This window comes from Gymnodraco acuticeps, unplaced genomic scaffold (assembly GCF_902827175.1).
Source record: "Gymnodraco acuticeps unplaced genomic scaffold, fGymAcu1.1, whole genome shotgun sequence".
Classification (NCBI taxonomy): Eukaryota; Metazoa; Chordata; class Actinopteri; order Perciformes; family Bathydraconidae; genus Gymnodraco; species Gymnodraco acuticeps.
In genome coordinates this window covers 208080-223634 of record NW_022990951.1, presented here as the reverse complement: position 1 = coordinate 223634, position 15555 = coordinate 208080, and the positions used below count along the sequence as shown (strand labels likewise).

Genomic DNA, 15555 nt, shown 5'->3' with positions numbered 1-15555 from the left:
TACTGACCATCAATTTCATATTGATTACTAATGTTTGATGTTATTGTTACAAAGCAAGGGCTCATACTCTCAAAGTGTAACCATGATACACATCTAGTGCCCATTTACACTGATCCATGTGAACCTCATGCTCCTCGAGTAGCTTTGCAAAGATGCAGAAATGTGTGGCACAGCATGACATACAAAACATTCATTAAATTTGTCCTGCACTTTGTAGCAGCCACACTGATAGATAAGCTCTAGCTGTGAAGGAGCAAACATACATTTGTGGTCTGTTGACTCTGGGTACACACAACGTCTACTGTAAGTAACGAGGATTATCCAGGTGAAGTTTCCACTGTGAGACAAGAAGCAGCTCCTGTTTACGATTAATGGACGAGTCAGGGATTACTCACTTTGGGAGAACGGCAAGACAAAGAACGAAGCATTTACTTATTGTGCAGATGCATATAAATAAATACACATTTAAATATTGCAAAAATGTATTTTAGGAAACAAGGACAACCTTTTCTCTTACCTTCAAACCCTTGCTCCTTTTTCAAAATGATAATTATGAAACACATTGTATTGAATCATAGTATATTTGGATTGCATTTGTTTGTATTAAATAACACACTGTGACTCCGGCCTGTTGCATGCAGACATTTGGAAAAGCTGGCAAAGGTGACAGTAAAAACACTTCATTTATATTTATTGTATTATGTAAAGAGGCGCTTTCACACCGCAGTACTTTTCCCACTTTAGTTCCGAAATGTCGCGTTCACACCAAAAAGCCCCAGGAACTAAATTAGTTCATGAGAACTTTTTTACTCCCTTTTCAGTCCCTGCTAGAGAGCAGGGACTTTCGTGGGAGAAAAAGGTTCCCATGTCTGATTGGCTGGGCGGATTACAAACCACGCCCCGTAAAACTCTCAAAAAGTGTTGTGAAGCCGCCATTTTATTATCCTCGCATTAGCATTATTAGCATTAGCCCAGCGCAGAAACACAGAGAGACTAACTTATGGCAACACAAAAGAAAACATGGGAGTGGTGGAGATGAGGAGGTGTCGGCGTTCTGACGATTTACTCGGAAGGCTTCAGTAGAAGCTGCTGGGACTCCCAGCAGCTTCTACTGAAGCCAGTCCCCAACTCCGGGGACTTCCGGCCGGCGACTTTGGGCGGCAGTATACGCCGTGAAGTGGTTTGCGGCCTGCCAGTAAACCCAAAGCAGAAGAAGACGAAGTGACGTCAGCGGCTTTGTTTGCCTAACCCTTCCCCAGGAACTTATTCCGGTGTGAACGTGATCTGAACTTAGTTCATGAGAACTGAAGAGTTCTCATGAACTAAGTTCTGATGAACCTTTGTGGGAAAAGTACTGCGGTGTGAAAGCGCCTCAAAAGGCACAAGATGATGACTCCCAGCTGTGTTAGTTAGACATTTTTGGGAAAGTTAACCATTAATCAACGCTGCCACATAAACCATAAATGGCGTATATGCCACACCCACAGTTATTACAAATTCTAGACAACTTAATTGTATTTTGTTCAAGACTGTTTGTGCTTTATTTAGTGAGAGAGACGGACAGGAAATGCAGGGGAACGAGGGGACGAAATGAAGCCTTGGTTGGACTTGAGCTACCGTTCATATGATAAAACACCTTGGTAGCAGATGAATTGATTGAACTCACTTCATCTCCGCACCATCCACACGACTCAGCGACCTGGATACAGTCCCCACAGGACTGAGCGTTGGCTTTGATGCATACGCTTCCCTCTGAAAGACAAAACACGGGTTCCTCTTAGCCAACATGACAACCAAGAATGTTTCCATTAGTTCACTAACTAAAAACAGCTTTGGTTTTCGGGCTGCAGGACACAACCTCCTCCCCATTTGAGAGCATTGAGTCATGCTGAGAGAAGCTCTGGGCCGCTCACCAAGCGATGACTTCACCTCGTAAAAAGAAGCCAACAGAACCCAGAGCCATAAAACCATGAATGAAGAAGTACAAAATGTGTGGAGGATAAAAGCGTCGACGATAGTTATAATAAAGAAGTAGTCTAATTTTAAATACAAAGGAGACAGTATTGCACGGGTGTCTTTAAACAGCTGGAAAACATGCAGCTAATATTTAACAGTAAAGATAAGAGAAAGAGAGCAGGATTCAAACTTCTTTGTTCTCACCTTGCTGCGCCCAGCTGCCACTGAGGACCGCCGATAACGCTGCTATTAAAAGAAGCCGCAGATCCATCTGTAACAAAGAAACAATACCTCGGTGTTAAAACAAACGGTGAAGAAATAGATCAGACTTCTTCGTCACTAGAGTCAGAGACGGGGAACAATGAGGAAAAAGGGTGTTATGAATGTTTAAGTCACGTGAACTTGATGCGGCCGCAGAGGTTTAATGCGACAGATATATTTAAAAAAAGAGGGCCCTAACAAATCAATGAGAAAAGGAAGAAAATAGTGTTTTCTTTTGGGATAAAGAACATCAGCTTTAAGCTAGTCTTTATATAAGCAGTATTTACCAGACTTTGACCGGAGAAGTCTGAAGAAGTACGGCAAATGGAAACGTCTCCTGTGATTGCCCGAAGCACAATTTAAAGTGTGCTTGAATTTCTCAGTAATAATTTAAATAAAACATAAATCTACATTCTTGACAATGTCATTCTTTTTAAAGCTTTATCAATTTTAAACACAGATAATATTTGATCAGAGTATTTCCCATTTGTCCGGTAAATTGAAGATTTTCTTCAAACGGAAACACTGCATGTTAGTTCGCAAATTATAAATAAACTATTCTCCTACCAAGTGGTAAATGAACATGAAAGAAGGTTATCATGGATTCTAGAACATAGATAGTTAGTATTTTAAATGTACTATGACTATAACAAGATTGCGAATATTGAAGCCTTTGGTTTTCCTGCATTAAAACTCATTTGAATGAACTTTCTGTAGTTCCAGAAATATGTATTATTTAGCTTTAAGGGACACTGCAGTTGTTTTGATGATACCACCAGGGTGAATACATTTAAGTTAGATATGCTTTTTGATCTCGTCTTACTAACACCATCATGTCGTGTGTTGTTAAAGCTGTTTCCTGACATTGAGGGGAAATAGCAGTCAGTGTTAAGAAGCAGAGAGGAGGAGCGACTCCTTTTGCCTTGTCCAAATATGGAGGAACGATGTGCCCACACTCGATTTGCCCACTCGGCTGCAAGTCCCATCAGCACGTCCTCAAAACCACCATCCTACATACTTTCTACTTTCTTTCATGCTGTTACAGGCCTACGTAAAGGTAGTTGGATATCTTGACGGTGCATTTCAGACAAAACTCGACAAGAAGGAGACGCTGAACGCGAGATAATCAAAGGTTGCGTAAAAAAATAGAATAACTGCACTCATGTTGTTTACCAGATGTATTCCTAATGAGTCTAACAGCAGATGACCACACATTCAGAAATGCTACAGAATGCAGCACGAGAAGAATAACTGTGGTTTACTGAGAAGTCCCATGATGCATTTCTTCCACACTGAGCTGAGTCAATAGGCATTTACCAAACAGCCACAACGCCAAAAACAGGAATAATTCAAATCCCAAAACTGGCTAAATATTCTTTGTGTGACAGCAGCATGGAAAATGTCTAAAGTTGAGTTGGACAGCATTTATTTGGTAATATTTCTTCAGAAAACTAGGGTAGTCAATAGTCATAAGCTTGCAGAGAAGAAACTATTAGGGGAGGGGGGGGGGGTGTGTGTGATGCCATATTTGGTCAGGCTGTTCCATGCCTCTTCCTGCTATTTCCCACACTTGGGTGACACACTTCCTTCACTGTCCTTAAGCTTAGAAACTGAGACCTACTTCCTGTGTACTTGCCCCAGTAACATATACATAGGAAATCACAAAACTGTTGAAAGAGGTCAACAGCTGTGTCCAAGAATAGACTTTCCCTGTTGGATATGAAAGGCTAATTTGAGTACTAAGGGGTCAGTGGATTTATATTTACAATGCACATCAAGATAATTATACTTTGACGGTTAACTATGAGTAAAACTGGTGGCTGTATATTCTGTAGTTGCTCAGGAAAAAGGTGTGATGTGTGTGCTGCAGTGCTGTGGGTCATAGGGTACATGCCTCTGCAAAAACAACCACATCCTGTGAAAAGAGTGCCTAATGGCCAACTTAAAAACGTGAGTTTCCCCCTTAAGTGCTTCAGTGATAGTTATCATACTGCTGAGACATGCATGTGAAAAGGCAGACAAAAAGATTTGAAGTGTAGTGGGGGACGGAAACGTTTGTAAAAGTCTTAAAAAGCAGCCAAATGGGATTTATATTTGACGTTAAGAGTGCCTTTTCTGGTCAGGGGTGAAAGAAACACATTTCCTTTTGATCCCTTTAAAAAACACAAGTTACGGGAAGTATAACTTGTGGTAAGATGGACAAAATGTTCAATAGCTAGATGAGCCAAAATAATTCAAGTCAGCACCAACTGCAAGGACTTTTTACACTATTAGGGCTCCTCCCCAACATTCCTGAAGTACAGCTTTGTTTACCGCTCGGCACAGAGCTGCACATTACACAGAGCTGACAGATGGGGGGTGTCGGGGGTCTACTGTGTGTGAAACATAATGGCATTAGGGAAGCACTGGTATTTCTTGTCTGAATCTTTGGACATTTGAAAAAGATCTAGTCTGAATTAAATATTGAAAAGGACACCTCCAGAAAATTTGCCTTTTTAAAAATGTTTATCTAAACTTGGTTTTATCGCCACAGCTCTTTGATAAATAGAAGAGAAAGAATACAACTGATTAATAGAAATTGTGTCTTTCATGAAGACTACCTTTTTAGCTTTTAAAGAATAATACAGTATTATACTTTATTGCCGTATTAAGTCGGATCATTCGTCACTTTTCTGTCTGTTAATCAGTATTTTAGTTAACAGACAGTAAAGACTGTATAACATGATGTAACAATAACTAAACAATACATTACTCATTGCAGGGAGTGTTAGCTGTATTGCTGCCCGACCGTTGGAGGATGAGACTTCACGGGTTCATTAGAAATGGTGCGACATAACCGTCTGCGCTGCTTCCACAAAGCTAGTCACAGCTGATAAGAGCTGGTAGCAAGCATAGGTAGCAACTAGCAAGACACACCGATGAGGCATTAGAGGACTGTGGTAAAACTGAACCTCGGTGAATTCAGCAGAAAAGAGGAAGTACTCTTCTGTGTTTACCACACAGTAGCAATAAAGGTCCTTTTTGTGCCACACACACACACACACACACACACACACACACACACACACACACACACACACACACACACACACACACACACACACACACACACACACACACACACACACACACACACACACACACACACACACACACACAACACACACACACACACACACACACACACACACACACACACACACACACACACACACACACACACACAACACACACACACACACCACACACACACACACACACACACACACACACACACACACACACCCTCACACCCTCCGTCGTCACGCAGTAACTATGGTGTGTGACAGACCCGAGAGGCTAATATTTAGAGTAGCAGCAGCCCACCGTGTCCAATCATGACTTTGTATGGTCAGGCCGAGGAGGACAGAGACGACACATGCTTTATGTTTCTGACGATGAGCATTAGCGTCACCATTTTTCATTTACATTTCTACCTTTGTTAATAAAAGCCAGAGCGACGCAGCTCTCTCCAAAACAACCACAGCAACTGAGAGAGTGGTCTTTCAAATATGGACATGTGGGATTTCAATACCACGACATAATATCTAAGCTCACATACTCTGCTAGCTTTCTAAAGACATACAAGGTTTAAGGCTGTAGGCACATTTTACATTGATTTGTTTAACAACCAACCAATCACAGACCTTCATCACAAACAATTAGTTGGTGATTTAGTTTGTTTATAACCAAATGTTGGCTCTTTCCTTCTGGCGAATGCATTTACTCATCACCCAGCTTTTGACACTCGCGATCGGAGGTCATTCGTGGCCCCGCACAAAATGTTTTAGCAAGAATTTCATTAAACAGCTGCTGAGAGGAGCCGACTGAAACTCAATCCTCTTCAGCGCCTCCTTGTCATGGTTCCCTGCCTCACAGGTCAGAGGCGCTCTGATTCAATCTGCAGTCTGAGAGGACGCCTCCGAGACCAGGGCCACACTCCCTCTGATTTAAATTCACAGAAAGAATTCCTCTGCTCACACACAGTGTAGTTTTGTTGGAAATAGTCCACTCCCTGTCTTACATCTCCGCCGACTCAACAGTGGTGCTTCTGTTTCGTTGAACAGGGTTACGAGTTATCTTTTTCTATCTTACATGCACATAGTTTTCTTAGCACTGCATTTTACGACATGTACATTTTTTTTAACGCTTTTATCCAAAGCAACTTGCCTACACTCGATACGCGTGACACACCTATGGGAGCATTTTTGGGGTTAAGTGTCTTGCCCAAGGACACTTCGATGTAACCCTCTATCGAAATGAAACCTTTGGATCTTGAAACTGATATCTTCTTGTTCTTGTCGTCTTTAAAGAAAACCTATACGCTGATTTTGTCTACTACCCGTTTATATCAATGAGGGTAAAAGAAAATCCTCTGCTTGTGACCTCTCAGTGACCCACTGTGAGCAAAGACATGTTTGAAGAATATTCTTAAACTGTAAACAAAACAGCTTTTTCCTTAATTAAGGGTTTGCTTGAGTCTCAGTCAAAAGCAACTTTACCATAAGGGGTTTGAAGCAGACTATGGTCACCACTCCTTTGTTTACTTCTTCCTGTGTTCATTGACGGCAGTGAGCGTAATGAACTAAGGAAACACACTGTGCAAAGTCTGGGGCCGGAGACTTCCTCTCCATACGGCCACTCACTGATAATCTACAAGACCGCATTAATAGCTTAACTAGGTGTTTGTTAGATAAGGTAAACACAGCCACAACAAAGTCTCATTAACAGGTGGGCTGGGGTCTCCTGGGTAGCTTTTGGTGGGTGTCGTTCAAGGGAAAGAGTTGTTTAATCTGATTAAAAGTGAAATATAATAATAATTCCTTACATTTATTATAGCGCTTTTCCAGATGCTCAAAGCGCTTTTACAAATACACATTACATACATGCAATGGTCATGTACTGTGGACAATACCCACAGGAGCAAGTTCAGGTGAAGTGTCTTGCCCAAGGACACAAATATGTTGATACACTTAACAGATGATCTGCCTCTAAGACCTTCTGAGGCCCATATAACGCTGAATGAATGAGCCTGGTGTTGTGTTAAGGTGGAGCAGGGCACATCTGGGAATGGTTAGTAACTCTTAACAAAGTCCATGTTTAGACTGCGGGGGACCTCAGTTCAACAAATAGGCCTCACAATGTTCCTCCATATGGTTGAGTTTATGTACTGTTGTTGTCGCAAACACTTTGGTATGAAAACCAGGTGAGCTTTATGACGACTTGAAAAAACTAAAATCTTCAAAATGTGACAATTCTGCACCTCCACCCACAACTGACAAATATCTTCAAAACAGAAACTGCACGAAGCATTTCCTGCTAAATATGTTTTGTAAATGCATAACTTCCTCTGGTAGACAACAATGTCAGAAGTGTCAAAACAAATGTGATCATTTAAAGTTGTTTGGCAGCTAATTCCTTCTTTTAAATGGAGGTTAAATTGACCAGTCGTTAAATTGACCAGTCGTTAAACAACGATCACTCCATTCTTGGGTGCACATTTCATACGAGATGGTTTTACAACGAATACAAAGATGATGAGTGAATTCAACACAGAAGCTAGCAGGACAAAAACAAAAGCAGCTAAGACCCATAGTTCCTCTTTGTGCACGCATCAGACCAATTGAAATGGAAGAAATTGCAAAAGCCACCACATCTCTAGCTGGTTTCTCAGTGGTTCCTGCTTTCATACGATCAGAGGTTAACCACACTGTGCATCGGCCACACTGTGCATCAGCCACACTGTGCATCAGCCACACTGTGCATCAGCCACACCGTGCATCACCCACACTGACTCTTGAGAAAAAAGAAGTGTACATTAGTGCTGCACGATATTGGAAAAAACTGACATTGCGATTTTACCCCCCTGCGATATGAAAACATACAGGAATTGAAGAAAAGACCATTTTTTCCCCGCAAACCACCCTTTCTTGAACTGTAATGCTATACAATTGGTATTTTGTTAACTATATTTAACCGGATGAAGGATTTTAAACCATTTTGAATTGCGCAGTCCCTTATACTATCTCTTTACTTCTCCAGGGACACCCCTCCTGGCATGGTCCTTGGAAGATGCGGCGGTGTTTTGTTCTTTTCGTCACAGGAAGGCGCTTTGCAGGCGGCGAAAATAATCCCACCAGACTCCTTTGCCCCTCCAACAGAGGGATGTCCTTGTCCTTTTTCCTTTTCGTCATTTCAAGCGATAAAAACTCTCGATCTTCTCTCAAATTATAATTTTTTTCAGCTGGAGTTCAGGGCGTTCCGAGCTGAATAAGAGGGTCAAATGACGGCAAGACGCACCCCGGGCGGAAACGCTGCTGTCAACACAAACTGTTAACTCCACAACAAATGTAATTTACTAGAGTAGAGTTACTATCAGTTATTAAAAATCACCATTCTAGGTAAAGAAACGCACACAAGAGAGAAAAATGCATTGGTATTAAACTGCACTTTAATGGACTGCTGAGAATTGAACTACGCAGATTACTGTTTTTATCATCAATACATCTCCAGATTATTTAATCGATTCATAGTTGGTCTATAAAAAGATCAGAAAATGTTGATAATGTCTTTAAGCCGAAATGAAGTCTTCAAATATCTTGTGCTACTAACAGTCAAAGACACAAAGAAGTTCATTTTACTATAAAATAAATAAAATGGAGCAAATCCTCACGATAGGAGAGTTAAGTTTGGCATTTAAACATGAGTCTGAATGATTCACTGAAAGCCATCCAGCTTGCTTTACCCACCAAACTACAAGATCACGTGAAGGCAAAACAATCAATTCAAACTGAAGTAGCCCATAATGTGTGATCACTGTATTCGACCGTTTGTTTGCATATTAATACCATCTCTGAAAAGTAATGCTAAACTCAGATAATGTGATATTACACTGCTGTACATCTTGCTTTGTTTATACACACAATTTTTCCTTCTCCACATTTAAGCTGTTGACATTACTTTGTCCAAACTATGTAAAGCGAATATCAACGGATTATACACACCCAACCACTTCCATATCTGGTTTCAGCCAATGCTACATAAACCTAGACATTTTGGGTGTCCCAGATCTGTCACATGATGCATCTGGTGTTATCAAATGATGAACGCTGCACTAAGGTAAAACAAAATTGGCGTTCACTACGGCTGCACAATTAATCAAAATGCTACCAAATACACCGTATGGACAAGTGCTACATCTAATTTGCTGTAAGCCCAAAAAATTGGTAAAGGTAAAATAAGTGAAAATATCTGAATGAAGTATTGTGGCGCTGCAGAGAAGTCGTGGCGTATTCGGTAGAGATCCTCTTGCAAATCACATGGCAATTGTAATTCAAATTCAAATTCAAAACCTTTATTTATACAGATAAAACCCATTGAGATCATAGACCTCTTTTACAATGGTGACCTGCTTCAATTAGTTCCAAACATTAATACAAACATGACAGAAAACAAAGGACATTATATGATACTACAGTTTGTATACTAGTAGCATTTACAGACACCAATATTTTCAATTTTCTGTAATATCAAGGAATCAGTTCAACCGATATATTCCTGCACTTTAACTTGATCTGCATATTGAAGTATGAATGCTTGTATGTTGTCCTCTCCTGAATGTTGTACGTCTCATTTGTATTTTTGATGGCACGTTAAAAAAAAGGAGTAGCTCTACTCATCGTACCTGTATAATGACAATAAAGGATTCTATTCTATATAATATAAAACGACCTATATTTGCCGAATCTCGTAGCCATAGCGTTCACCCAAACCCAGAAATGCTCCTGTTGGGTGGGTCATCTGTTGGTCCACAAACTGAGATGTGGGGCCCTTCCCACCCCCCCCGATGGTCAGCCAGACGGCCCCCCACCTGCTGCAGAAAGTCACAGTCCACTCTCAGCACATTAGGTCCCCAAACAACTCAGCATGACTCTGCATCCATTCCCTTAATTAAAGCCGCACCCAGGCCCCCTTTACTCTCTCCAACCGGCTGCTGAAAGATCGGGAAGAACCCCTCGCTGCTGACCGCACACACAGCATGTTTAAAGGAAACCAAACGTACGCACAGGAATACCTCGTTTATCCTGACAACATCTGGCATGACGCTTGATACTGAACTTTAAATGTGCTGTCAAACTACATGAGTGTTACCAGGTGATGGATGGGTGTCTCTTGGGACAAATCATGAGAAAGACACATTTTGACCATCTGACGGTTAAAGAAATGGTTGAACGGATTATTAAACATTTATATCATCCCTTTAATCCTTTTCCTACGATGACGCATGGGTTCGGCTGGTGTCTTAATCATTATCATAAAAGACAACAGCCAAGTGTATAATTACCCATTACTGTTTTTGTAAACTATTTCTTTAATAAACGATAAATAAGATACAAACAAGGTAAGTACAAAACGAACCATTATCACATTTAAGGAGAAGCTGCCTTTTGTCGTTTAATAGCCGTATCGTCTTCCAAGTGGATTCATTATGAACCTCCCAGACTCATGTATCACCAGCATCCCAAAAAGTAATGACAACAACCGGGTATAACCGTTCTGTTGCAAACAACTAATTGAAAGACAATTATGATCAACGCAATGTGTGATACTTCTGATAGAACATTTGCTTTAAGATCTAAAAGCCATATAGAACACATCTGAAGACCAAATTCTCGCGTTACTCAATTAGACACTGCTTATTTAAGAAGGAGTCAAAAAGTCAGTCGGCTGTATATGTTTTAAGTTGTAGAGCAACGTCAGGACCCGCTTGGTTTTATCTGCCATGAGGAGGAGAAGCCGATCTCCCCTCAGAGAGATGAGACAACACATTCCTTCTTAACCTGCTCCACATTATGTTGTGGAAAAGAAACGACGTCACTGAAAAATGGGGAGCTTTTTCCATCTTTCCAGCCTGAACCCTGACTCTACTCAGTCAGTACGAGGCATGAGGACATTTCTGGCTGTAAATAACTTGAAACCCTCACGGTCGAGTTTAAAAAAAAGCTGTTTCCTCTGAGACTGTATTTTACTTTCAGCGGCTGGATTTCATTTCTAACAATATGACATTGTCTTATTTCTTTTTAACATTTTATCGAAGTAACTGATCAAAAGTCATAATATAAAACACATTTGAGAATTACCTGAGATATTTATTGTTGTTATTATTAATGACTCTCTTGAAGTGTGTGTCGTTTTCTCTCTTTTAAAGCTGCCACTAGAAATGAATTGTATAATCGATTAAAACAGTTTTTTTAATGACATTTTAATCTATTATTCTATAATTCTTGTTCAAAAGTCAAAGATTATAGTGTATTTTAGGTGCAGAGCAGCAAATCCTAGCATTTTGAGCGGTGAAAAAAAACACATTTCTGTCTCTACTGAAAGATTAACGGACAAATAGTTTTCGCCTTTTACTTGTCACTTCTTTGTATGGCTGTTTTCTTGTTATCGGGTCTAATTATGACCAAAGTGAATCCTTAATTAAATACAGTTTTAGCAATGTTCTGTACTACTCAGAAATACCTACAAATATCTATCTTGCCGCACATTCTCAAACGATGTCCCCCTTTTCGTGACTCTGCTATAAGGACTCCCAACACTTTCTCACAGAAGGATAGGGATAGAGCCATAACGGGATAATGTTTAAACCATGATCATATATCTACAAACAAACACTCGCTCATGACTCGTCTGGCCGTCACTGGGAGGCCAGTTCATCCATGACTCATATCTGACAAGTCGTGGGGGGGGAAGGAGTTGAGTAATGCTGAATGACCCTTCAATCTGCCTCGGACACTCCTAGCTGCTGGCCGCTGCGTTTAAACATTACAACAATGTAACTAAGGGAAGTGACTCAGGGACCTGCAGGGAGTCGGATCTAAGTCTAGTCTACAGACTCATGTCTACACTTACCATGCCTGGCGTATATTATCTGCACACATGTCATTTATTCAAGATCAGAAACATGCATGTTTTCTGATTTGACACATTGCTGTTGCTATGTCATTAAGATGCAACGACAAGCTAGCACTTAACACGAGGCATTTTATTCCCCCGTCACTAAATTAGGCCCTGGTGAACGCAGATTACTAGTTGAAGGAATCAAGCTTCTCCCTGAGATTAACCAGGAAGGAAGAAAACACTCCCTCAGGCTGCAATTCCTTTACAGGAAGTGAATGAGGCAAGCAAGACCAATCTTGTTCAGCTTACATGTTGCAGAGTCAACAGTCCTGAATCACAGCTGTGGGCAAGGCTCAACAAGAGGCTCTGGATTCTGGTTAACCGATCTGGCCTTCTTTAAGACGCCGTAGTGTATCCTCAACCACAGTTTGTACGGCCCATAGTGTAGTTTGGTCACTCTAGGATCCGGCTGTGGTTTGTTCAGGCTGTTCTTTACATGTCTAACTTGATTTCAATGTTTAAAGACTTTCAAAGGGCTTTTGTTTCGTTGTCTTTCATGTATGTTTTTCCATGTATGAGCCTTCTGAAGTTAAAGTGAATTATTCTTTTGTCCAACACAAATGGTAAAGATATCAGCAAAGGGTTTTTATGGACACATTGAGAAAAGCCTTGTCAGACAAATGGACCCAAGTGCTTCAAGAGCATTCCTAAGGAAAAGCAGGTGGTTTTGAAATACAATCTTCACTTTTCAGGACAAAACAATCCTGATTGATGACCAGACACACAAAAGACTTTATCTAGAGCTGCCTGTAAATATGTCTTTAAACAAACTATAACAGAGTAATAATATGACAATGCCAAGGTGCCTTAACAAAAGGCTTTTAGGTCTGAGAGCCACAGGAAGAGGCATGTTTTTCGACATTTTATTACATAAATGTGTAAGTATAAACTCCAAGTAGGACGTGTGAAAGTCTCTGTAATAGTTTAAACTCAGAGGTGGGAGAAATACTCAGATCTTGTACTTAAGTAGAAATACCAGAGTAAAAGGAATACTCTGTTATAAGTAAGAGTCCTGCAATCAAAATGTGACTTAGATAAAAGTACAAAAGTACTGGCATCAAAATATACTATAATAATAGGGTAGAAGAAAAATTGAAATACTCAAGTAAAGTACAAGTACCTCAAAAGTGTACATAAGTAGTGCACGTGGGTAAATGTACTTAGTTACTTTACACTGTTTAAACTTAAAGGGGGGAGTAATACTTAAGCTATCCAGTAATGATAATTCCCATTAAAAAATGTGTACTGTCCTCTGGACAACAAAAGGCTTTTAGGTCTGAGTGCCACAGAAAGATGCTAGTTTTTCCACATGTTATTACATAAATGTGTAGGTATAAACACCAAGAAGGATGTGTAAAAGTATCTGTAAAGGTTTAAACTCACAGGGGAGTAATACTTGTATTAATAGCTATCCAGTACTGATAATTCCCATTATTTCCTTACACTTTAAACCACCCAAACTGCCCTCGTTGGCCTACTTTCTGTACAAAGCCCAATTTAAGATTTATTCAGGGACAGACTTGAGGCGTAGGTTGAAATATGGCGACATTTCACACATCATAGTGTTGAAATATAGCTTTAAAGGACATTTATGGGGGGGGGGAAACAACTGCCTTTCCAGTGCTAGCTAGCTAACTTCGTTAATCCACACCCAAAGTTTCCCCCTGAAGACAAGCATTCCTCGCTTCTCCCCTTTTGTCGTTTACAGTCGATTTAAACATGGGTTACATCTTAAAGAAAACGTAGGTGAGTATAACAACACTTACCTTATGTTGGTGATAAACTGGTTGTTCCGTTGATTTAGAGTAACATTAGCCCGAAAAAGTGTCCTCTTTTAGAGAAATAAAAACGGTCAGTGAGGCGAGGACTAGCTGAAACTGTTATAAAGGGTTCGCTTTGTTTGACGCACCGCTACGTCGAGAACGTAACGTGTCCAATGAAAATGCGTCAACTAAAATGTATTAAATTATTTTTATTTTATTAATTAAATAAGGATCGAGGAGTGTCCGGATCTCCCGAACACGTTTCATTCGCGGCTCCGGTGTTACTACTGCTGTTTTTTAGGTTTTTTTAATGCACCAGTTCATCAAAACCCCTTCTTGTTAATTAGACCCCGCCTACAGAGGAAGAACAGCGGCACGTAGGGGCCGAACAAACAAACACACATAGAACTGTGAACCCATCCTCACCTCGGATGTGGTGAAAAGTACATTTACTCAAGTAGTCAGAGGTGGGAGAAGTACTCAGGTCTTGTATTTGAGTAAAAGTATTAGTAACAGAGTGTAGGAATACTCTGTTACAAGTAAAAGTCCTGCATTTAAATGTTACTCAAGTAAAAATATAAAAGTATTGGCATCAAAATATACTTAAAGTACCAAAAGTAAAAGTACTCTGTTATAATATTTTATCAATCTGATAAAATACCTTAAGAAGAAGCATAACGTGACATGGGTAAATAATCAATACATAACCTTAATATGTAACTGAAGTACAAAATATATGTTGAAAAAGACACTTCACACTTTTAGATAAAGCAATTAAAGGACTTACTTCCAACATTTAGCATCTTAAATCGCTGTAATGTGTGATGAGTGTGTAACAGCTGATGCTGCCAGCTGGTGAGATGAACACATGAAGTCACCATCTCCATTTATTTACATCACTGCACAATCATCCTGCCACATACTTCTCATAATCCGCTCAGGGAGAGTTTGCACAGTGCTCTTTCTCAGTATCAGTTTCACACACATTTATAACCAAGAGAGCTTAAAACACAACCTCAGGACTCAGAGAAATAGGGCATATCAGAGGTCAGTAGTCTGGTGGCTTTAGCTTGGATGTCCAACTAATTAACTTATAATTATATCTCATGCAAGTCGTATAAGATAACGTACAACAATGAGCTGCTTTCTTCTATTAATGTTAATTAAAAACAAGTGTTTTAAAAATGTGTTCACAAGTGTTTAGCAAGTACACAATGCCATAAAGGAACAAATTGGCTTAAGCATTAGCATAGCATGGCATAGCATGGCATGGCATTGCATTTCAACCCATACTGTATACATGTGCTTTAGTGGTATATTAATACCCCAAATGTGCGTTTAATTACATTTAAAATCCCGCCTTGATGTCGGTGGGATTATTAATTATATAGTTTGACAACATGTAGAACTGATAATGCAATTGAAGAAAGATCCCTGCTATATCCATTGTATCTGCTGTGTGCAGTGCCAGGTGGCAGCAGAAGTGAAATAGTAGCAAACATATTTAAGTTATGCTCCTTACGTTAAATGTACATTCAGTTTATGCATGACACTGAATTATCAACAGCAGAAGTAA

The 15555-nt window shown here is 40.0% G+C and overlaps 1 protein-coding gene across 1 annotated transcript in view; it reads right to left on the bottom strand.

Annotated features, from left to right (window-relative positions):
• The window catches only part of LOC117558720 (integrin beta-1-like), a 35133-nt gene extending 20849 nt beyond the window's left edge, over window positions 1–14284 (bottom strand). Inside the window, exons 1-3 of the mRNA XM_034235078.1 lie at window positions 13983–14284; window positions 2161–2227; window positions 1667–1752 (exon numbers count right to left, since the gene is read on the bottom strand). Coding sequence (XP_034090969.1) covers window positions 1667–1752; window positions 2161–2227 — 153 coding nt within the window. The 5' untranslated portion in view covers window positions 13983–14284. The remainder of the gene's footprint in view (window positions 1–1666; window positions 1753–2160; window positions 2228–13982) is intronic.
• Window positions 14285–15555: the final 1271 nt, after the last annotated feature.